At 40.5% G+C, this 23,514-nt stretch overlaps 4 protein-coding genes across 4 annotated transcripts; 3 read left to right on the top strand and 1 right to left on the bottom strand.

Annotated features, from left to right (window-relative positions):
• Positions 1 to 1,237: 1,237 nt before the first annotated feature.
• Positions 1,238 to 6,050, top strand: LOC115714160 (pentatricopeptide repeat-containing protein At5g65560). The gene is made up of 2 exons (XM_061114363.1): positions 1,238 to 4,529; positions 5,310 to 6,050. Exon 1 carries the CDS (start codon positions 1,520 to 1,522, stop codon positions 4,271 to 4,273), a length of 2,754 nt encoding a protein of 917 aa, XP_060970346.1. The 5' UTR covers positions 1,238 to 1,519; the 3' UTR covers positions 4,274 to 4,529; positions 5,310 to 6,050.
• A 3,034-nt stretch (positions 6,051 to 9,084) lies between these two features.
• LOC115714215 (UDP-glycosyltransferase 91A1) lies at positions 9,085 to 10,821 on the bottom strand. Its single transcript, XM_030642807.2, has one exon. It carries the CDS (start codon positions 10,639 to 10,641, stop codon positions 9,238 to 9,240), a length of 1,404 nt encoding a protein of 467 aa, XP_030498667.2. The 5' UTR covers positions 10,642 to 10,821; the 3' UTR covers positions 9,085 to 9,237.
• Positions 10,822 to 13,197: 2,376 nt separating this feature from the next.
• On the top strand, positions 13,198 to 13,947 carry LOC133036547 (protein CDC73 homolog). The gene is made up of 2 exons (XM_061113074.1): positions 13,198 to 13,474; positions 13,625 to 13,947. Exons 1-2 carry the CDS (start codon positions 13,213 to 13,215, stop codon positions 13,627 to 13,629), a joined length of 267 nt encoding a protein of 88 aa, XP_060969057.1. The 5' UTR covers positions 13,198 to 13,212; the 3' UTR covers positions 13,630 to 13,947.
• A 4,634-nt stretch (positions 13,948 to 18,581) lies between these two features.
• LOC133036546 (stress response protein nst1-like) lies at positions 18,582 to 19,572 on the top strand. The gene is made up of 2 exons (XM_061113073.1): positions 18,582 to 18,600; positions 18,676 to 19,572. The coding sequence occupies exon 2, from the start codon at positions 18,748 to 18,750 to the stop codon at positions 19,348 to 19,350; it is 603 nt and encodes a 200-aa protein (XP_060969056.1). The 5' UTR covers positions 18,582 to 18,600; positions 18,676 to 18,747; the 3' UTR covers positions 19,351 to 19,572.
• The last annotated feature ends 3,942 nt before the right edge of the window (positions 19,573 to 23,514 follow it).

Below are 23,514 nucleotides of genomic sequence, written 5' to 3'. Positions count from 1 at the left end.
TAAAATTTTGGTGGTAAAACCTCCTAAACCTAAGTTCTGTTAGCACTTAGCCCTTTCCATCCATTTTTTGGGTGTTAAGTGCCAGGTTGGAATGTCTACGTGTACACAGTATACACGTGGCACAATTTAATTAGTCCACGTAATAAATATTTAAAATTAACATAAAAAAAATTAATTATTCTAAAAATAAAAATAAAAAAATTTCTTTTTCTTTAAAAATTAAAAAAATTTAAAATTAAAAAATTTATTTTTATATATTTTTTTTCTTTTTCTTTTTCTTTCTTCTTCTTCTTCTATCCTCACGCCTCATTCTTCTTCTCTCTCTAACTTCTTCATCTTTGAAACCCTAGCCACTCCCTAAAATCAGCCCCATTAACCGGCACTGTCTCCCCCTAAAAAGCACTTGGACACGATTGCATTGGGGCTTAAGAATGCGAAGCCGCCGCCGTGGAAGAAGATGAAGACGGGGAGGGATTTAGGGCTTGAGGCGGAAGCTAAGCTGGGGACGAAGATACGAAACCAGAGGTTTCTAGATGAGTCGAGGGTGTAGTCAGAGGAAGAGACTCCCTTCACTGCGGAGGGTGTGGTGGGAGATCTGATTTTGGGGCCAACCTAGCACACCACGTGGCAGTGCGTGTTTCAAAGTTGAGTGCGAGCTTGAAGGCGGTTAGGGTGTTGGGGTTGGTGACTATACAACCGTTTTTCGGTGGTGAAGAAAGGACAGAGGTGAAGCTACGACTGAGATCGGTGTTGGTTGTGCGTGGAGCTGGGAATGGGGATTCGATTAGGGTTTCTGAGATGGGGACGATGATGGGGCTGAGATGACTATACAGTCGAAGAGACTGCGTTAGCAACGGTTAATGGGGCTGATTTTGGGGAGTGGCTAGGGTTTTAAAGATGAAAAGTTAGAGGGAGAAGAAGAAGGAGGCGTGAGGATAGAAGAAGAAGAAGAAGAAGAAGAAAGAAAAGAAAAAGAAAAAGAAAAAAAATATAAAAATAAATTTTTTCATTTTAAATTTTTTTTAATTTTTAAAGAAAAAGATTTTTTTTTTATTTTTAAAATAATTAATTTTTTTTATTTTAGTTTTAAATATTTATTACGTGGACTAATTAAACTGTGCCACGTGTACATTATTTTAATTTTAGAAATTAGTTGCAAAAACTTGACGAGAGGTTATGCTGCAAATTACCCTTAAAAAAAATAATAAATGAAAAATAAAACGCTCGAATAGGGAATCAAATTCAAAGCTGAAATTTGTAACCCTTGATTTGAGTATGGGTGAACCCGAAAGGAAAGGGGCCAAGGCCAAGCGAAGACAAGGCTGGACCCAGCAAAACCAAAATCAGCACTCACCAGCCTAAACCACCCTTCTCCAGAGTCCACTCCCCTTTCTTGGCGGCTCTCCTTCTCTATCCCCATCGCCATTTTCATTTCACTTCACATCATTCCATCCCAAGCTCCCGCGATCCACTCCAACCCATCTTCTATGAGACGAAACTCCAAACCTCTCCGCCATTCATGAATGGAGTCCTCACCTCCGCCGCCGTCCGGTACTCCAAGATGTTGAGGAAACCCATGGCCATTATCGTCGCTCCAGGTGAGTCCTCCCTTCTCCTCTTCTCCCTCCAAAAACCCATTTCTTCCATTGCTTCTTCTCTTCCCGCAGATTCCGAACCACCCGAACTTTCTTCCCAGCTCTTCTCCATCCTATCTCGACCAAATTGGCGGAAACATCCTTCCCTCAACAAGCTTCTTCCTTCTATATCACCATCTCATGTTTGTTCCCTTTTTACCCTCAATCTTGATCCCCAAACTGCTCTGGGTTTCTTCAACTGGATTGCTCTTAAACCCGGGTACAAGCACGATGTTCAGTGTCACTCTTCGTTGCTAAACATCTTGATTCCTAATGGGTTTTTTCGGGTTGCTGAGAACATTCGGATTTCCATGGTCAAAGCTTGTGTTTCGATTGAAGATGCGAGATTTGTGTTGGAGTTGTTGCGGCGGATGAATCGTGATGCTAACCTTGAGTTTAAGCTCACTTTGAGGTGCTACAATATGTTGTTGATGTCGCTGGCTAAATTTCTCATGACTGATGAGTTGAAAAGTGTTTTTTTGGAGATGTTGGATAACATGGTTGTGCCTAATATATATACGTTAAATACAATGGTAAATGCTTATTGTAAATTGGGGAATGTTGCTGAGGCAAAGTTGTACGTAGCTAAGATAGTCCAAGCTGGTTTGAGTCTGGATACGTTTACTTATACTTCTTTGATACTGGGACATTGTAGGAACAAGGATGTAGATACTGCTCGTAAGGTGTTTGAGATAATGCCGAGAAAGGGTTGTCGAAGGAATGAGGTTTCATATACGAATCTTATACATGGCCTTTGTGAAGCTGGCCGAATCAATGATGCTTTCAACTTGTTCTTTCAAATGGGGGAGGATAATTGCTTTCCAACAGTGCGTACCTATACAGTCCTTATACATGCATTGTTTGGATCGGGTAGGAGAATTGAAGCATACAATTTATTTAAGAAGATGGTAGAGAAGGGTTGTCAGCCAAATGTTCACACTTACACTGTTCTTATTGGTGGTTTGTGTGAGGAAAGTAAGCTTGATGAAGCCAGAAATATGTTGAATGGGATGTTGGAAAAACGGTTAGTTCCTACTGTGGTAACTTACAATGCTTTGATTGATGGATACTGCAAGGAAGGAATGTTAGATGCCGCACTTGAAATCTTGGGTTTGATGGAATTAAACAATACTTGTCCAAATGCTCGAACATTCAATGAATTGATTTGTGGGTTTTGTAAAAGGAAAGATGTGCACAAGGCAATGTCATTACTAAGTCAGATGCTAAGCCGGAAGCTGTCTCCTAGCGTAATCACATATAATTCCTTAATTCATGGGCAGTGCAAGGTTGGTCATTTAGATAGTGCATATAGGTTGCTGAATTTGATGAATGAAAGTGGTTTGGTTCCTGATCAGTGGACTTATAGTATTTTCATAGATACCCTCTGCAAGGGGGGAAATTTGGAAGAAGCCCATGCCCTCTTTGATTCTCTTAAGGAGAAAGGAATAAAGGCAAATAAAGTCATATATACTGCTCTTATTGATGGGTATTGTAAGGTTGGAAAAATCAATGAGGCACAATCTTTGTTTAACGGAATGCTTGGTGATGACTGTTTGCCAAACTCCTATACCTATAATGTTCTGATTGATGGTCTGTGCAAAGAGAAAAAGCTGCGGGAAGCATCATTGCTGGCGGAGACCATGTTGTCTAGGGATGTGAAGCCTACTGTCCTTACATATACAGTTCTTATAAAAGAATTGTTGAAAGAAGGCGACTTTGAACATGCTCTTAAGGTTTTTGACCAGATGATTTTGGCTGGTAGTCAGCCTGATGTATTTATTTACACTACATTTATTCATGCATACTGCAGTGTGGGAAATTTGGAAAAAGCAGAGGATTTGATGGTCAAGATGAATAAAGAGGGAGTTTCCCCAGATTCATTGACCTACACATTATTAATTGCTGGATATGGACGCATGGGGTTTATACAGCGTTCATTTGATGTTCTTAAGCGCATGACTAATGCTGGTTGTGAGCCTTCTCATCATACCTATGGTTTCCTAATCAAGCATATAAAAAATGAAGATGGGATGAAGACAACTAGTGATACTGCAGGACTAGATTTAGCTTCAAATGCACCCTTTGAAGATCTTAATGATGTGTGGAGCACACTGGAATTCAATGTAGTTCAAAAGCTTTTTGATAAGATGAATGAACATGGTTGTGCACCTAACGTTGGGACTTATAGCAAGCTCATCATAGGTCTCTGCAAACGGAGGTGCTTGGAGGTTGCACAAATGGTATTTGATCACATGATAAACCAAGGAATTTCTCCCAGTGAGGATATTTATAGTGCACTTTTCAGTAGTTGCTGTGAGTTGCAAGTGTATGCAGAAGCAATGAAGCTAGTAGATATTATGATTGAGAGTGGTCACTTACCTTCTCTGGAGTGCTCCAAGTTGCTTGTTTGCGGATTATATGAAGAAGAGAATGACGAGAAAGCAAAATCTTTTTTCTGTAGTCTGCTACGTTGTGGGTATAATTATGATGAAGTAGCTTGGAAAATTCTGATTGATGGCTTACTCAAAAGGGGTTTAGCTGATAAATGCTCAGAACTTCTAAGTCTTATGGAAAAAATGGGGTGCCAGCTTCATTCCCAGACATATTCAATGTTGATTGAAGGAATTGATGGAACATAAGTTTTTGATACTTGATTCACCGGATTCACCGCAGTCTGGCCTTTTGAGAATAGGCGATAATAGCATGCAGATGAGCACCCTTTTTGGTGCACATCTGGGTGAATAAATGGTAAATTTGGTAAACGGAGACACTTTTGTAAGTGCCCGTGAGGTAGTGGCTGTTTAGGAAGATACACACATTTTCACTCCGACACTTGGTTTGGCAGCAGCAGTTCAGCACTACTGAACACATTGATATCTGTCCGAAAATCACGAGGCAAGTGATATCAATATTTTAAACATTTACTTTATTGCTTCTCTTCATGCTGCTGATTTAGGTATTTAAATTCGTTATTACATTTGTTTGAGAATGAAGTTAAGATAAATATACTAACTAATACTATACTATAGGACAGTCTTTGAATATGCATTGAATTTTGTTGGTAATAGATCAGAAGGCATTTGATTCATCTAGAAGGAATTGAAGAACTATATGATCATTGTTATTTATTCTCTAGATTGTGTTAGTGACTGGTTTTGTATGATCAAATTTTGTTTCCTAATGCCATAAAGGTCAGTTCCTTGTCACTTTATCGAGGGCCGGTATTGGCGTGTCTTAGAATTATCTTTTATTACACAATTCTTCAAGGGTACATTATTGAAGAAAACCCAAGTTTTTTATTAGCAAAAACATAAACAATTTGGCGTTCTGTTAAGCTTCTCATTAGCTAGGAACTCACTTCAGATGTTTATAATGGACTTTCTTAGGGAATCGGATTGGTAAATTCATGATATGCTACACAAGTAATTTGAAATTTGGGGTTACATCTGAAATGACAGAGAGTAAAAGCTAAATCTGGAACACCAGGTTGACATCTACAATGTTTTACTCTGCTCTCACTTCTTATTCGCAAAACTGTTAAAATGCATAATATCAAAGCAACTTTGGTTAACCTTGGATTGCTTTCCTGTATTGAATTAACTTGGTGACCCTTTTATAATGTTTGCATAACATCAGGTTAACTTTGACTTAACCTTTTTTTCCTTGGCCTGGCAGAATCCTTCTGAAATTTTTTAACAGGAGAAGAGGCTCAGCATCATGTGAGACAGCATCTTCGCATCAAATGGAGATTCTGAAAGGCTTGGAAAATTTTGAAAATATTCTAATGTCTTAAGGGTAAATTGATAACATGCTGCACAACTCGCAACTGGAGTTTATCAAATCCGGGGACTCATGTGATGATTCAGCTAATTTGCTGGAAGGTTTTCAACTCTCTTGGTGTCAGTGAAAAATTCCATTAATGTGGTCCTCAGGTATCTCTTCGAAAAGCTTAGGCAGGAAAAAATTTGTCAAATTCCCATTCGTTGGAACATGAAACCGAAGTCCAGGAAATTTCTTGTTCCAAATTGAGAGCTTTGTTTGGCTGGACAAGAAAACTAGAATCAAGAAGGGAAGCTTGTTGTTGAATAGAGCTCACTGGACACCTGGACAAGAACTCTACTTGCATTAAGAGGAAATCTAGTTGAGTCTGGGATATTTACTCATTCTTGATACTAGTTGTTGAATCATCTTTTCACTGGAAGTTTTATCCAGAGATTAAATCTTTCAAAAACAGAGAAGGCAAGACGTGGTAAATCTATACTGTCTCCAAATTGTCATTTAGATGCGGCCCATTGTTGTACATAGAAGAGAAAAGATTTACATTTTTCTTTTTGAAGTGTTCATATAGTAATGATTCGACTTGAATGAATGAAAAGGAAAGAAAAAAAAAATCAAAGACATAGTAATTATAGGAAAGTTCCCTCTTAAGTCTAAATATGTTTGAGAATCTATTGATTTTCGTTAAAATTATAGATTCAATGTACTCCTGCAACACGTTCCTTATTACAACACTTTTGACTATTAATTTCATTCATTTATATGGCAACCATGAATGAATGAAAAACGACAACAAAAATTGACCAAATAAAAACCACATTTTTTTTATCCAACTAGGCAAACTTAATACAAAGGTCCTAGGAGTGAACATCAGGCGGGTTGATTGGGTTTCGGGTTCGTGGCTTTTGGGTTTGCGGGTTCAAAAAATTGTACCTGGACCTAACCCGTGAAATGGTTCAGGTTCGCGGGTCTACGGGTTCGGGTTCGTCGGGTCAACAGGTTGACTCGGTCAACTTGTTAATTTATTATTTTTTTAAAAAAATCAAATTTTATGTGGTTTTTTTAGGATTTTTTTCAATTTTAACCAAAAAAAAAGTAACAATATTACAAAAATATTTCAAACTCGCCAAATGAACAAATATACAACTCAAATAAAAAAAATTACACAAATACCATTTACACACTTTCAACCTAGGATCCATGCTTTCTGAGCAACTATCGCACAACCACGCAGCAACCCAACACAATCAAAATAAAAATTCAACCAGAAAGAGAATCACTATTAATTTCGGCAACTTCACCTGAGAAGACGACTATAATCAATCAAAACAGGGGCTGTTTTGAATTCATAAAAAAAGTGTAGAAAAACTACTACGAAACTAAAATTCAATCTAAAATCCAGTTTAATTTGCATAAAACATGCCTTGACTTCAATTTTCAAATCCATGAAAGACAGATCTCAAAAAGTTGATCTGGAGTTCCCAACAGTCCAACTCAAGTATAGTCCAAAAAGATTACATCAATACTATAGTAAAATATTTATCCTCGTGTATTTTCGTTATTTTCCAAATTTTTAATGGTAAATTTTTTCACATTAAATCATTTAGAGACATGTAGACATAGTTACGTACATGGAAACACTGTTCAGATTTTTAATGTTTCACTACAGTTACATTACAGTTGCATAAATATTTTGCAAACAGTTATTTCGTTTGATTGAAACCTTCGTGTGATACAACCTCCAGGCAACCACCCATAAACTTTCGTCTAATTGAAACCTTCATCTGATGCAACCTTCGGCCAACCACCCAGCAACTATCGTCTCATTGAAACCTTCGTCTGATGCAACCACTGCACAACCACGCAGCAACCACCCTGTAACCATTGTTTGATTGTGTAAGTGATAGTGTAAGTAGTATTTTGGTAATTAAAATCATATAAAATGTATAAATGTTGTCCACACCTTATAGAAGTATTTTTGTAAATAAAGTGTCAATTTATATTTTTTATGTAATAATTCTTTTTATTTAAATGGTTATGAGAGCGAGTATGAGGTGAATTTAGGATGTGGGTGTGGGGTGGGGGAGCAATCTCTGTCCCATGTCGCCCCGTTTACTTACCCCACATATACCCTACTTCTCAACATTCACGCTTGCTCTCAAGTACAATAAGAACTCTCTCAATTTTACTCCGGGAAGTTCTACAAATCTTTGTTCCCTCATATAAAGGACATTAAGTAGTATTTAGTTGGAAATAATAGAAACATAGGAATATAAATGAGAATAAGAATAAAAGAAAAAGAATGAAATGGGATATAAAATTTAAAATGTATGAAAAAAATTGACAAAAGAAGTATTAAATTTTTTTGCATTGAAATAAATTTTCCTTCTATCTCAAGATGGAATAGTCAATCTACTAAAATGATGGAAAAGCTATTCTATTAGAATCACATTCCAATTTTAAAATAAAACCAAAAAAAGAAAAATAAAAAATCAGGGTAAATTAAATAGCGGCATAAGTACCCAAAATTTTATGTTTGTAAGCGACATAAACTCAATGTTTATTTTTAGAGGCATAAGTACCTAATGTTTATAAAACTGTAATTTTTCTCTAATTTTGTCAGTACAAATTCTGTTATTGTCTTAAACAGGACAAATATAAGGCCTAAATTATTGATCATTGGGTCTAGATAGAAATATGTAGTATCAGTTACTTCCAAATGTTCTTTTAATAAATTTAAAATGGAGTCCATATTGACGAAACTGGAAGAAAATTACAATTTTACAAACATTGAGTACTTATGCTGCTAAAAATAAACATTGGGTTTATGCCGCTTACAAACATAAAACTTTAGGTACTTATGCCGCTATTTACTAAAAAAAAATTATTTTCATTCTATTTCAATTTCATCATCACCTCCGAGTCCAACCAAAAACCACCTTCATTCTAATGCTTGAATTAAGGCATTATTTCACAAAAACATAAAAACAACAAAAAAATTACAAAAATACGGTTTCATGTAATTTTAAATATTTTTACGATTTTTTTTAATTTTATTTACAGAAAATACGGTCTTTTTATATTGTAATCTTGTTAATTTGTTGTTGATTTTTTGTTGTTGTTTTGATGTTATTTTTATGTTACTTTTATGTAGTTTTCTTCTTGATTTTATGTTGTTTTCATATTATTTTTTAAAAAACCGTAAAAATGTAAAAAAAACATTCTTTGAACGTAAAAATGTAAATATTTTATAAAAAATGATATCTTATATAATTATTCTTTGAATTAATTCTCCCACCCATCAATGTAAATTCCATGTGAACGGCCACAGTGGGAAAAAAAATAACAGTGAAAGATAAGAAAAGAATAAGGTCAGCAAATATTGATAGAAATGAATAATTTAGATTTTTTTTTCTATCATCTCTATATATATTCTCTATAGAATTAATGATTAAAATACTTGATTCTATTCCGACTACTTTACAAATCAAACAGGCTTGTCTTGACAAAACTATTTTTGTTTTTTTTTTCTTCAATATATGCTTCTTCACGAGGAAGGTGAAGAGAATAATTATATTAAAGAACAAAAACATTCAGTATATATAAGATGAGTTTCATCATTTTGTTCAAAAATAGATGAGTTCATCATTATTAGTTATTTAAGTGTTCGGAATTAATAAAAAGTTGAATGGATTTAAATAACATAGTCATACAAATGTAATTCATTTAAACAAGTGCTACGTAATAATAATAATTTTAATGAACACACATACATATATGTATAGATATAATAATGTGTTCAAAATATTACATAAAACATAACTTGTCAAATTGAATGAGACTTAAGATATGCAAGAAACTCATCAACATACTTGTTCTGCACTCCCATGTCTCCAAATATGGGACTCATTTCCTTCGCCTTCTCTCTATAAACCTCCCCTTCTTCTTCAACCATCACTACCTTCAACGATTTGGCCATTGATTCTCTGGTAAAGGACCCGTCGATTTCATCTCTTGGAACGGAATATCCAATCATTTTCTCCTCCAAAAGCCTGGCATTCAAACCTTGGTCGTTTGTGAAGGTCAACAGCAAAAGGGGTATCCCAAACTTAAGAGCTTCCACCACCGAACTCCACCCGGAGTGAGTCAAGAATCCCCCGACCGATTCATGACCCAAAATCTTCAACTGAGGAGCCCAACTCCTCCACACTATTCCACGTCCTCTTGTTCGATCCTCGAACCCCGTTGGAAGCTCCACTGAATGCCCCCTTAGCACCCAGAAAAATGGAAAGCCAGAAAGCTCTAAGCCCAGAGCCATCTCATTGAGTTCATCTTGGCTCAGTACAACCTCACTCCCAAACGCTACGTATACAACAGAGCGTTTCGGTTGGAGGTCAAGCCACTCCTTTGCTTTCTTCCAGCTGTCGTTGACTTCTCCGGCGTATGGTGTCGGTGGAAGTTGACCGATGGGGAGAACTGGTTTTCCCAGAATATGTGCCATGAGGTTTAACCACTCTGACTCCAATTCCCAACAACTTCTCACGGCCACCACGTCGCAACCTCTGAGCGATTTAGCGATGCGGTAGACGACTGAAACGTCTCCGTCGCCGCCACTCAAGTCGTCGAAGATTTTGGATACCTCAAACCTCCGAAGCGCAATTTTTGAGGGAAAGGGGACCCACTTTGGCGGGACGATGAAATGGTCAGGCTCGGTGCGGGTATCAGGGATCTCTGCACCGATAAATGATAGAGAAGCAGCGTTGAATATACTGAAGTATGCATTTCGAAGATTGATATCTCGGGCCATATCCGGTACCCAATAAGCCGCGAAATCGAATAGGAGCCAGTCTGGTTTGGAAGAGCGAAGAAGATCGGAAAGGGAGTCTCGGAGACTGTCGTAGGCTCTTTTGAGGATTGGGACTTGTTCTCTGGACATATCAGAGGTTGCTTCTGCATCGTTTGGGAGATTAAACTCTGATGATGATGGTAATGGAAGGTTGACCAAGTTTATGAAAGGTGATAGATCTGGAGGGAGCTTTGGAAGTCGTTGGATATTTCTTGGGGTTGATATGAAAGAGATTCGGTGACCCTTTTGAGCAAATAGCTTGGCAAGCTCCAGGTAGGGAAGTATGTGACCGAAGGCCAGCCATGGGAACATGGCTATGTGAAGCTTATTACTGTCGACTTGGTCCTTCGCCATTAACGTTTTTTCAGTTCGTGAAGGAGCCATCTACGTATTTTTTTCAATTGAATTTTTTTTGTCTCTCAGCTCGTTCTGTTGTAATAATGGCTTTATGTGAAAAGCTCTCAGAAGATTGTGATGATCTTTTTAATCTCTTTTTCTTGAAATGTAATATTTTTCATATTAGTTCGGTCGCGCATTACAATGGTGGTATCAATATATTATTATTATTATCTTGAGATGGCGAGATCAATATTATATATTATGAAATGCTGGACTCATCAATTTTTATTATTACTATATGGACCCCAATTTTTTTTATTTAATATATAATATGGGAAAAACTACAAGTAGAGAAAAAAAAAAATCAGCTGTCCCAAATTTATCGTGCCATCCCTGTCCCTCCAATAAATGGTTCCCACATATTCTGATTTTTCCACATCATTTACTAATCTATCTATATATCTATATAAAAGAGAAATACAGGCGGTGACATGGCAAGATCTCTCTAATCATTATTATTTGTTTACTCTTTGATTCACTCATTTTTCAAATTTTTTATTAAAAACTTATAAATATTGACTAATTAATTAATTAAAAAATAATTTTAAAAAGCCAATTAAAAACTACACGAAAAATAATTATAAATCTATATATTTAAGGTGACATGTCACTTTAAATTAATTTTCTTTTTTTAATCTATTTATAAGTATTAATAATTAACTATATAAACTAACTATTCTATACTATCTATATATCTACCATATATTCTCAAACAAAATTATTTTTTATCATTTACTCTCTCTTCTCTTCCTTTCACAGTGCCTCTATCAATTATTTTTCACGTTTTCTTAATTTTGTTTACACATATTAATCATATTGACAATTATTAGTGTTCTTATATATATGGTTAATTAGTGTTGATATATAGTTTATTAATTTATCTTTATAATGATATTGACATATATACATGTGAATCTTTATTGTTACTTCTATGGAAAGGCAAGCTGTGATTTTGTAATTTTTTTTGGGTGGCTACTTATATATAATATATAGGTATTTAATTATGTCTCAAATCAATACACATTTTATTTTATTTTTAGATATAATTTATTGTTTTAATACTTTCTTTTTTTCTCTAGGTTCATTTATGGAGATAATCTTTCCAACTCAATGCACTCTGAGAAAGATGAGAATTCCACATTCGATTGTTTAGAGCGACAAAATTACACTTTTTTTAATGCCATCTCTCATGGATATGAGTAAATTTTACATGCCTTGTGGAAGAAGAATTTTTTTAAGGCCAGCCATGGGAACATGGCTATGTGAAGCTTATTACTGTCGACTTGGTCCTTCGCCATTAACGTTTTCTCAGTTGGTGAAGGAGCCATGTTGTACGTAGTTTTTTCAATTGATTTTTTTTTCTCAGCTCGTTCTGTTGTAATAATGGCTTTATGTGAAAAACTCTCAAAAGATTATTGTGATGATCTTTTTTATCTCATTTTCTTGAAATTAATATTTTTCATATTAATTCGGTCGCCCATTACATTAATGGTGGTATCAGTATATTTTTTTTTTGTCAATCAGATTAGTATATTCCAGAAAACAAATCTTTACATCCTATGGCCTATGAGCAATCCAATATATTCTTATTATTATTATGAGATGCCGACAGCAATATTATATATTGTAGTGGACTCGTCAATTATTATTATTATTATTAAAGTGTATTTGAATATATAACTATTAAACAACCGGCACTTCCCACGATGTTAATTTTTTTTTAACTATATATATTTATTCTATATAAAGTATACCTATATAATTGAAATTTTTGGTTTTTGAGAATTTTATAGGTGACTTTTAATTTTTATTTAATAAAATAATAAAATATTATATATTTATAATAAAATAATAATAAATATCCTAAATAAAATATTTGAATTTGAACTGATATTAACAATCACCTCAATTAAATATCCTAAAACTGATATTGTGTAGCCATGGGTCACTTTCAATCCTACTTTCCATGATGAACTGAATATCAAAAAGTTATCAAAAAGGTTATGGATGATCATTGACAATTTAAAAGCAGAGCCTTTTAGGCACAAACCCACAAAAAGTTTTCTTCTTCAATATCAAAAACCCACAAAAAGTTTTCTTCTTTTACAATCTCTTACTCTAAAATTTCCATAACCATTTCAATCTAGGCTTTGTGTGCTGTGGATCGAGAACCATGTGTGGTGGAGCTATTATCTCCGACTTCATCTCGACGAATGCGCCGCCGCGGTCGACTCGTCTCACCTCCAACTATCTCTGGCCGGATCTCAAGAAATCCAACTCCGGCAAACGTTTGCAGAGCCTTTTAGGCACAAACCCACAAAAAGTTTTCTTCTTCAATATCAAAAACCCACAAAAAGTTTTCTTCTTTTACAATCTCTTACTCTAAAATTTCCACAGGAAGATGGAGAAAGGTCATGGATCAAATTTGTTATCAGATTGTGGTAAGTTTCTTTTGCCGTTTTCTTTTGCTTCAGAAAAATCTTAATATCTTTCGTTATTCTCCAGAAATTTATGATTTCATTTATTTGTTTTGTTTTTGATTTGTGAAATAAATTTATGGCGTTGATTAGATCGAGCGAGCGACCACTAAAGGACCGTGAAGCTTTGTTAGAAAGCCACAAAGATGGGTATCGAATCAAATCGCAGCAGAGGAAAGATGGGTTGGTGGCTAAGAGTTGGCTTATGACCGCCGACGACAGAGGTATGGGTGGCTACGACGATGAAATGGGTTATGACCCTAACCCGAAACCGAAGATGCATATGAAGGGAGGCAAAATTGGGGAAGACTGTGAAGCAGTGGAATGTGAAGATTATCTCAGTAAGCATTCTGTTTTCCATTTTTGAACTGCTTATTTCCTTGATCTTTAGTACATTGAAGTTCTGCTTTCCAATTCACTTTCTTTGTGTTTGATTTCTATTTTTTGTTTGTTTGTTAAATTACACTTATATTTGGAATTTTAATGTGCAGATTAGTAAGAACAAACGGCATCAAGATAGAGCTGCAGCATTAGAGGTGTGGGATAGACTCGAAGAGTTTGTGCGGTCACGTTCTCATTCTTGATGTGAACCAAGTTTAGGCGAGAAGACTGTACATTACTCATGCATTTTGTTTTGTGCATTTGGAAAATACCAATTTTTGTATTTGTTTTTAATTAAAAGGATCACCAACAAATTTTATTTTAGTCAGAAAACCACCAAAGCAAAGTTTATTGAAAAAGTAATTATTATTGATTTGAAATATTTCCTTTTTATTTATTTTTTTAAAAAATATTTATATAACTGGTAGTTTCCTGGTTAAATTCCAGTATTGTATAAATTTTGCTCCATCTCCAAAATATGATTGTTTGTTTCATATTTTTCTTCTCTATATTCTTTCAGGTATGCAAATGTCAAGACACCTGAACGCCATGTGCGCACACGCCTATATTTTACATCAGGGAGTAGAGCAATTCTTTTTATCATTCTTCTATGTTCTTAAAGATTAGAAACCATTGTTCTTAGTCTCTCTCTGCAACCTGTAAATCTTCATCTTCCTTTTTCTTATTAATTTTTCTTCTTCTCACCTTAGATTTGAACCATGTGAGATCTTCCCACCACATTTACCCTATATATTCACACCCCAATCCAGATCTGATGAAGAATGCGTACAACCATGAAGACGAAGGGGAGGAGGAGAAGCCTCAGATATTGGAGTTTCCTCGAAGTAGATGACTAGATGGTGGTGGTTATTGCATATCAATGGCAGTTCTTAACCTCAGATGGAAGTGTGGCTGTTGTTTTCTTGGTGTTATAACTGGAACAAAATTGAAGGATTTTTTAGAAACTCGTAATTTTGTGAACGTTTTTTTTTTGTGAGATTACAATTTTATTGTTGACCGAGATTTTTGGCAACTAATAAAATATTATAAAATTACCGAGCTGTAAGAAAGTGAGAGAAGGATTTTTACGTGGTTGGGGCGTTAACGAGCCTTAGTCCACGAGTCTTTGTTATTAATGGATGTATTTAATACAGAGAATATACTTGGGAGAGTTTCACCCTTATAAATACAGAGAATGTTCTTGGTGAGTATTTACTCTACTTGCTCATATGCAGCCCAAGATTCTCGATCCCATTTAATGAGCTTTGAGGGGGTATTTATAGTGTTTTTGGCGGGGTAATCCCTAAAATTGTCCTTACAAGTGTATCTGTAAGTATCCATAAAGTTGAGTATTCCCAATGAATATACCATGGGTAATGCATGGTCAAATCCCTAGGTGCTGTAGGGTTTTTATGTGGAATGTCCTTATTGCCTTTTGATTGACGTGACTCTTCACAGTGTACCTGTCGCTAGACTTAAATGATCATTACTGTGGCGCTGCTGGTTGGAGGTTGTGCCGTCAGACTTTATTGCGTGTAGCAGTCCCAACACGCTTCCTCCCATGCGGCATTTAATGCGACTTGATTGCTCAGGAGAAACCTGACACCTCGCGGAGACGCCTTAGCGTTATATGAGCTTCCGGGAGCATATTGAGTTCCATGTGCCTTCTCCGGGACCTACGTCCGGGACGTTACCTTATGGCATAAAGACTTAGCAAATATTGTGAATTGCTTGATCCACGTGTCCCTGTCTGATTGGTCCACGTATATTGGGAAAAGTTAGGGGCAACATTTACCCCCCAAGCCTTGTTTATTTGAAAAATGAAACAAGGCTTGTTCAAGTGCCTCCGGTTGACTCCTCGGTTTCCTGGCACGAGCTTTGAGCGCGTGAGGGTGTATTTAATGATGGCTTTTAATGCAGCGATTCACTTTTTGCAGAGGTCGATTCGTTTCACGCCCATTGATTGATACGGCGCATTAATGGTGTCAGACGGATACTCAAGCGTTTCCACCGCCTTTATTGCAAATCAATCTGGTCCGTTGATCTTTGAGCATTTGAATCGTGCCCTTCCCTCACCGTTCGATTGGTAGGTGATGACGCATGTTCCTCATGCATTTTTGCCTATAAAAGCCACCACCTTTTCTTCATTTCGGTTACTTCCCATTTCTTGCCAACTTTGCTCAAATTTCCTAGAGAGAAAATTCTCAGACCTAGAACAAGGCCTTTAAACACTTTGCGATTTTTCCAGTTCTTCTTCGCTCGTTGCTACCAGTCCTTCTTGTCTTTACTCGACTCGTAACAGGACCCCCAGTTCAACACTTCATCGTAAGTTTTTTGCATCCTTTGCTTTATTATTGAATGGCATGCTATTACTTATCTGTTTGTTCTTTTCTGGATTTGCATTCGAAATTTCTGGGCATGCAAGTGTTTAAATCCTTCATATAGTCTGTTTGAATGTACTGCTCTAGTGATAGGATTGCTATTGTCACGCCTCTGTTGTTATTGTGTATTTTCTTTGTAGAAGGCCATACGTTCTTCGTATAATGGTTGCTTAGGGCATATGACAGACTCTTTTCTTTCTGTTTTCTTTATTGCGTAAAGCCGTCTTCTGTGAATTTACTGCACCCGACACTTGTCCAGGGAATCCTTCTAGGGTTTCTTGTGCGACACGTGTCCGGAGGGGGCCTCTTTCCAGCGGTTAGGGTACCCCCATTCCCTTTTTCTTATTTTAGGGTTTGGTATGGGGCCTAACTGCTGGAATCTTACTCTTTTTACAGAATAGAAAAATGTCTGCTTCTGGCTCAAAGTCATCAAAGAAAAGTGGTAAGCGCATGGCTACCCTTGAAGAGGTCTCCCTGGGACCCGTTGCCCAGGAGGGGTATAAGTCCCGGGCGACCGGATGGGAAGCGGCTGAGCTTTATTCCACCTTGACCTGTCCCCACCAATTGGAGAACATCGTGGAGGTTGCTGGAATCAAGCCTTCCACCTCAGGGACCTATCATCGGCCACCTCGCGACGCGGAGACGCCCAACCACAACTACGGCGGCTTCGGGGCTTGGAGCCAAACGCACCTGATGGCTGGGGCCATGCTTCCTCTTCAGGACTACTTTGTTAATTTTCTAGTTTTTGTCGGCCTTGCGCCATACCAACTTATTCCCCAAGCATACCGCCTGCTTTCAGGCTTATTTATTTTTTATGCCGCCCGAGGATGGGGATCTCCCCGCCCGGCGGAAATTTTGTATTTTTATGAACTTGTTTCCGTCCCCAAGAAGGGGGACAAACTTAAGGACGGTTTTTATGGGTTCCGGGCCCACCCTGCTAACGAAGGGATGGTCCCGTATAACAGGCAGACTCACGTCAAGGAGTACCGCCATCGCTTTTTCTTCTCCTCCGGGTTCCGGGCAGTGGACCACCCAGAGCTCCTTACTGAGTGGGTGAGGATTCCTCCATATGAACGGACTGCACCTACTCAGGCCTTTCTTCGGAGAGCCCAGGCCTTTGCCTCTTACGACTGGGCCGATCTTGACGTCGGGGGTCTGGTCACTACGGAGAACTGTAGGAAGGCAAAACTCATCCTTCCGCATCAATCCGTGGAGGACTCTAACCTTTCCCGGGTCATCTGCCCCAATGTGAGGGCGCCGGTCGCGGAGAAGACCTTCCGGGACGAGATCATCGCCACGGCAGAGAAGAAATACCAGGAGTATCTCTACCGGAAGGCCCAGGAGAAGGCGTACTCTAAGGCCCAGGCGGCTTCCAGGAGGACGCTCCGCGTGGGGAGCCCGGTGGAGAGAAGGAGTCAGGCGATTGCCGGGAAGCCCATTCACATTGGGGATTCAACGGAGAGAAGGGCTCCCAGGCCACAACCTTTGGTTCCAGAGCCGAACACTGGGGCTCCTGGTGCCAGCACTTCCGGCGCCGGCGGTAAGTTTCCTTTGGCAGTTCATTATGTTCCTTCTGTTGGCGAGTATGCCAGTCTTAGGCCCGTAGGGTTCGACGAGCGTCTGTATAGGTTTAGGATGCCCTCGACCCGGTGGGGAGATCATTTGAAGGAATTTTATTTTTCAAACTTAGGAGATTTCCTAGGTCGGTCCCGGATGGGTTCTGGTCCTTCGGAGCCTGTTCCTTTAGGTCCTTCAGCTTACATTACATCCAGCTGGTTCCGGCCTTTGGACAGCTATCTTGGAGATGATGCTGCCAGCGTAAAAATTCAGAACTTTGCTAGGACCGAATTAGAGAGTCAGGGTAGGACTAGCTTATTTGTCATATCTTGTGTTGGTGGTTTCCCACGGATGTTCTAACACTTGCTTTCTTTTATTGTAGCAGGTATCTCCATGGACGCCATCTTGGATCAGCTCGCTGGGGTTCACACTCCTGAGGCTCCTCCTGCCTTTACTTCTTCCCCAATGGCCCCTGCTCTAAAGATTTCTTCCAGCGCTCCCCCGACACTATTGATTTAGTGGATGACGAGGAGGTGCTGCCGGGAGAAGGTCAAGAAAAGCAATGGGGCTTTTCTGAGGAAGTTGAAGAAGGTGCAGGAGGGCTCCGGGCTCTTCCTGAGGAAGCTGAAAAAAGTGAAGAAGAGAAAGAGGTTGCTCTGATTCGCAAGCGTAAGGGAAAAATGATTGCCCAGGAAGAGCCCAAGCGGCCTCGGAGAGCTGACACTCCGGCCCACGGTCTTGATGGTGGGGTCTCTCCCATGGAAGAGCATACTGCCCCTCCTAACATTGTGCTGACTCCGGTTCCTGGAGACGAGGCGAGGCAGGAGCTCCGGATAGCTAAGCATAACTACACCATGGATGAATACTCCCGGGGGTTTGTTGAGGTGGAAGCCCTTAGGAGGGTTCTGCGGGTTGAGGTGCAAGAAACCATCAACAACCCGGAGTACCAAGATTCGTGGGACCTAAATTTGGACCCCCTATCGGACTGGTTCCGTCGCTTCCTTGGGCCCACCTTGGCTCCCTTCGCCGCGGAGATGACTGGCGAGTTTGCGTCTCAGCTTACCCGGTGCGCGCCTAAGCGGTTCGCTACTTGTGCCTCCTTGAACTCCATCTTCCAAGTCCAGGACCTCAGCCACTCCCTCACTGTGGTAAGTGCTTTGTAATTTTGTTTTTCCCCTTATTCTTTTTTGGAGATTCTTTCTTACACTTGCATTGTTGTTTAGCTTGCTGCTGAGGCTGGCCGCCTCTCCAGGAACATAATCAACCACGGCTTCGTTCTGTCTGATTTTGGGGACATGAACGAAGTCAGGAAGGTTCTTCAGGACCTCACTGCGGAGAGGCAGCTTTACCAGGAGGCTGCTGAGCGCCGGGAGGCTGCTGCCAAGGCCAATGAGGAGGAGGCTAAGCGGAGGGAAGCCCAGGCGGAGGCCATGATCCGGGATGAGGCCCTGCGGAGAGACAGGCTGGAGGCCAAGCATCAAGAGGAGCTGAGGGCGGAAGGTGAGGCCACTGCAAAGGCCAAGCGGGAGCTCAGGGAGGCCAGGGAAGCCTTGGACGAGATGGTTGCCAAGGTGAGATCCTTAGAGGAAACTCACCAAGCAAACTTAAAGTCTAGGGCCGCTCTAGCCGCGGAGCTGAAGGAGCTCAGGGACTTCAAGGAACAAGCCTCCAAGAAGGCAAAAAGAGTTGAGCTTCTTTCTCCCGTTTCCTGCGGTCGGTTCCCTAAGCGCTTCGATGATGGAGTCTTCATGGCTTGGTCTACCAACGACCAAAATATCAAGCTTACCTTCTACCCCAAACCTGAGGAAATGATTGCCAAATTTTGGGAGAAGAAGAAGAAGCTTGATGCCATGGTAGAGGCGCGCATCGGACCTCGCCTTCCTCCGCGCATTGACTGAGCCGCTCGAGATTAACCCAGTACAACCAGGATTCCACCCACTTCTTTTATATATTTTTTCTTTTTATATATATTTACATACAACTACTTTGAGACAATACATTTATGTAGCTGTTTTTTATTTAAAGGGGAGACAGTTTCTAAGGCCTGTCCCCGGGCCATTTGTATATATTTTGACCTGCCCTTTGGGCTAGGATGTTTATATGTGATCTCTTTTGACGCACATATTTCTCTTTTTTGACCTGTCCTTTGGATCAGGATTTTTATACTTATGCTTTTTATTTTTGTGCATACTTCTCTTTTTTTTTTGACCTGCCCTTTGGGTCAGGATATTTTACTTAGTTTGTTTTCTGTCTGTCCGTGCGGTATACCCTAGTACTCCCCTGAGTGGCATAGAAACTTTGTTTTTAAGGCACTCAGTTTTATTCAACATGTGGAGGAGGCATACATTTGGATGGTACAAACTCTTTAAACAAAGTCTAAGTTACATTTTTGGCTATTGGTAATATTTTCTGAGGTGATCGGCATTCCAGGATCTTGGCACAATGGTTCCATCCATTCTTTTCAGCTTGTAAGTGCCGGAGCCGATTTCGTCCTCGATTTCATATGGTCCTTCCCAATTTGGCCCAAGTACCCCTACTCCGGGTTCCTGGGTGGCTGGGAAGACTCTTCTTAGGACCATATCCCCCATAGCAAATTTTCTGTTTTTAACCTTAGAGTTAAAATACTTGGTCACCTTCTTCTAATAAGCTGCCATCCGTATTTGAGACTCATCCCGGAGTTCTTCGACTTGATCCAAAGCCTCTTGAAGCAAAGCTTGGTTCGTGGCTGGATCGTAAGTCCTCCTCCTGTGGGATGGGAATAACGTTTCTACCGGGACCATCGCTTCACAACCGTACGCCATTGAAAAAGGGAAGTGACCGGTCGTGGTTCTGGGGGTCGTCTGGTAGGCCCATAACACTCTTGGCAACTCTTTAGGCCAGTTGTTTTTGCAGGCCAGCATCTTTTTCTTCAAGGTGACCTTTAGGATTTTATTGACTGCTTCCGCTTGATCGTTTGTTTGAGGTCTGGCCACCGCGGAGAAGCTTTTCACTACTCCGTGTTGGTTGCAGAAGTCAGTAAATTCCTCACAATCGAATTGCTTTCCATTGTCAGAGACTATTTTGTGAGGCAAGCCATATCGACACACTATGTTTTTAATAACAAAGTCCAGTGCTTTTTTAGCAGTTATCGTTTTCATGGGCTCAGCCTCCGTCCATTTGGTGAAGTAGTCTACTGCTACTATTGCATACTTTACTCCTCCTTTTCCTGTTGGCAGGGACCCAATAAGATCTATTCCCCATACCGCGAAGGGCCAGGGACTAGTCATTAGGGTGATTTCATTTGGAGGAGCTCTCGGTATGTTCGCAAACCTTTGACACGAATCACACTTTTGGTCGTAGTCTATGCAATCTTTTTTCATTGTTGGCTAGAAGTACCCTTGTCTCAATATTTTCTTTGAGAGACTGGGCCCTCCCGTATGATCTCCACAGAACCCTTCGTGGACCTCTAGCATGATTTGTCTAGCTTCAGGGTCCGATACACACCTTAAATAAGGCATGCTGAGTCCTCTTCGGTAGAGAATTTGATCCATCATTACATAACGATGAGCCTAATACTGAATCTTCCGAGACAGTGCCCTTTCTTGGAGCAACTCACCTTGTGCTATGTATTTTATGATGGGGACCATCCAGCTGGGTTCTTGCCCAACCGTTAGCATGGTCTCTTTTATTTTGATGCTTGGCTCTGGCAAGCGTTTCACTGGTACTATCCCCAGCTCTTCGATTTCGCTATCTGAGGCTAACTTAGCCAGACAGTCCGCATGAGCGTTCTTTTCCCGGGGGATTCTTTCTATTTTATAGTCTGTGAACTCGTGGAGCAGCTCCCGGGCTATTGTTACGTACGCGGCCATTCGCTCGCCGCGTGTTTGGTATTCTCCGGATACCTGGTTTACAACCAGTTGGGAATCACTATAGACTTCCACTCTTTTGGCTCCTACAGCTTTCGCTAATTTCAGTCCTGCTATTAGGGCTTCATACTCGGCCTCATTGTTTGAAGCTGCGAAGTCAAACCGTAGGGCCGCCTGGAGTCGCAGTCCGGTTGGTGATATCATCGCCACTCCGGCTCCAGAACCGTTTTCATTGGAGGCTCCGTCTACAAATACTCTCCATGTGGGTATTGGCGGTACCGGCACATTCGCGGTTGCCTCGGCTTCGTTGCATTCAGTAATGAAGTCCGCCAAGGCTTGGCCTTTTATAGAAATTCGGGGCATGTAGTGCAAGTCGAATTGACTTAGCTCCATTGCCCACTTGAGGAGCCTTCCGGATTCTTCAGGTTTTTGGAGGACTTGCCGGAGCGGCTGGTTGGTCAGAATTTTGATCGGATGTGCTTGGAAGTATGGCCTCAACTTCCTTGACGCCATCAGGAGGCAAAAAACCAGTTTTTCAATGACTGGGTATCTTGTTTCGACCCCTATCATGCGCTTGCTGACATAGTACACGGGATGCTAAGTTTTCTCTTCTTCCCGGACTAGGGCAGCGCTGACCGCGTGTTCGGAGACAGCCAAATAAAGAAATAGGTCTTCTCCGAGGACGGGTTTTGATAAGATAGGAGGCTTGGCCATGTGCTCTTTTAGCTTTTTAAATGCCTCCTCGCACTCGTCCGACCATTCAAACTTTTGACACTTCTTTAATACGTTGAAGAAGGGTATGCACTTGTCCGTGGACCGAGAGATGAAGCGGCTTAAAGCAGCTACCTTTCTAGTCAGGCTCTGCACATCTTTATGCTTTTTGGGGGATGGCATGCTCAGGAGAGCCTGGATTTTTTCCGGATTTGCCTCAATCCCCCTTTGACTGACGATGAAGCCCAGGAACTTTCCTGATTTGACCCCAAAGGTGCATTTCTTTGGGTTGAGCTTCATGCCGTATCTCCGAACCACTTCGAAGCATTCTTCTAAATCGCTCGCATGGCTGTTGCATGCTTTGGATTTGACGAGCATGTCGTCTACATAAACCTCCATGTTTCGCCCCAGGAGGCCTTTGAACATCCGGTTTACCATTCTTTGATAGGATGCTCCGGTGTTTTTCAGTCCGAAGGGCATGACTAAGTAACAGTATACCCCCTTATCAGTCCTGAAGCTAGTGCAATCCTGTTCTGCCGTATGTATTTTTATTTGATTGTACCCAGCATAGGCGTCCATGAAGGATAGCAGTTTGAATCCAGAAGTGGCATCTACCATCTAGTCGATCCTGGGTAGCGGGAAGAAGTCCTTTGGACAAGCTTTGTTTAGATCGGTGAAATCTATACAAACTCGCCAAGTTCCGTTCGGCTTGGGCACCAGGACCGGATTGGCCAGCCACTCCAGATAGTATACGCCGCGGATCATGCCGTTGGTCAAAAGTTTGTCCACCTCTTTCTCTAGAGCTTCGGCTTTCACCGAGTCGAGCGGGCGTCGCTTTTGCTGGACGGGGGGCATGTCCGGATTGACGTTGAGTACGTGGGTGATGACATGAGGGCTTATGCCACTCATGTCTTCTTGGCGCCATGCAAAGATGTCGATGGCGCCCTTCAGTGTTTTTATTATTTTTTCTTTTTCCTCCGGATCTAGGTTCTTCCCTAGCCGGAGTACTCTGGTGGAGTCGAGGTCGCACACTGATACTTCCTCGACGTCCTCCATTGATTCCACAATTCTTTCAGACCCCACACGGGGGTCCAGCTCATCCTCTTCAGCCACTTCTGGCTCAGCTGACTCCCGGACCATTAGCACGGGCAGGTGGGTTGCGACATTGCAACATTGTCTTGCTTCCCCCTGGTTTCCCATCACAGTTCCGATTCCGGCCTCCCGTGTAGGGAACTTTAGGCACGGGTGCCGAATCGATGTGACTGCGCCAAAGTCTACCAAGGCCGATCGGCCGAGGATCGCGTTGTAGGCTGTCGGGCAATCCACTACTATGAAAGTGCAGTATTTAAATGTGCTCTGGGGGGTGTCCGGGCACAAGGTGACTGGGAGCCTTACTTTTCCCATTGGGATAAGTATCTTCCCATTAAACCCTGTGAGCTGGGACCCACTGGGTGAGAGGTCCCGGTCCGTCAAGCCTATCGCGGTGAAGGCTTCTTTGAAGAGTAG

The sequence above is a fragment of the Cannabis sativa genome, chromosome 4 (assembly GCF_029168945.1).
Source record: "Cannabis sativa cultivar Pink pepper isolate KNU-18-1 chromosome 4, ASM2916894v1, whole genome shotgun sequence".
Lineage (NCBI taxonomy): Eukaryota > Viridiplantae > Streptophyta > Magnoliopsida > Rosales > Cannabaceae > Cannabis > Cannabis sativa.
The sequence above is the reverse complement of the archived record's forward strand: the minus strand, read 5'-3'. Positions and strand labels throughout refer to the sequence as shown.

Coding starts and splice junctions, on each gene's coding strand:
- LOC115714160 (XM_061114363.1), top strand. CDS start 1,520: ATGAATGGAGTCCTCACCTCCGCCGCCGTCCGGTACTCCAAGATGTTG.
- LOC115714215 (XM_030642807.2), bottom strand. CDS start 10,641: ATGGCTCCTTCACGAACTGAAAAAACGTTAATGGCGAAGGACCAAGTC.
- LOC133036547 (XM_061113074.1), top strand. CDS start 13,213: ATGGCGTTGATTAGATCGAGCGAGCGACCACTAAAGGACCGTGAAGCT.
- LOC133036546 (XM_061113073.1), top strand. CDS start 18,748: ATGAACGAAGTCAGGAAGGTTCTTCAGGACCTCACTGCGGAGAGGCAG.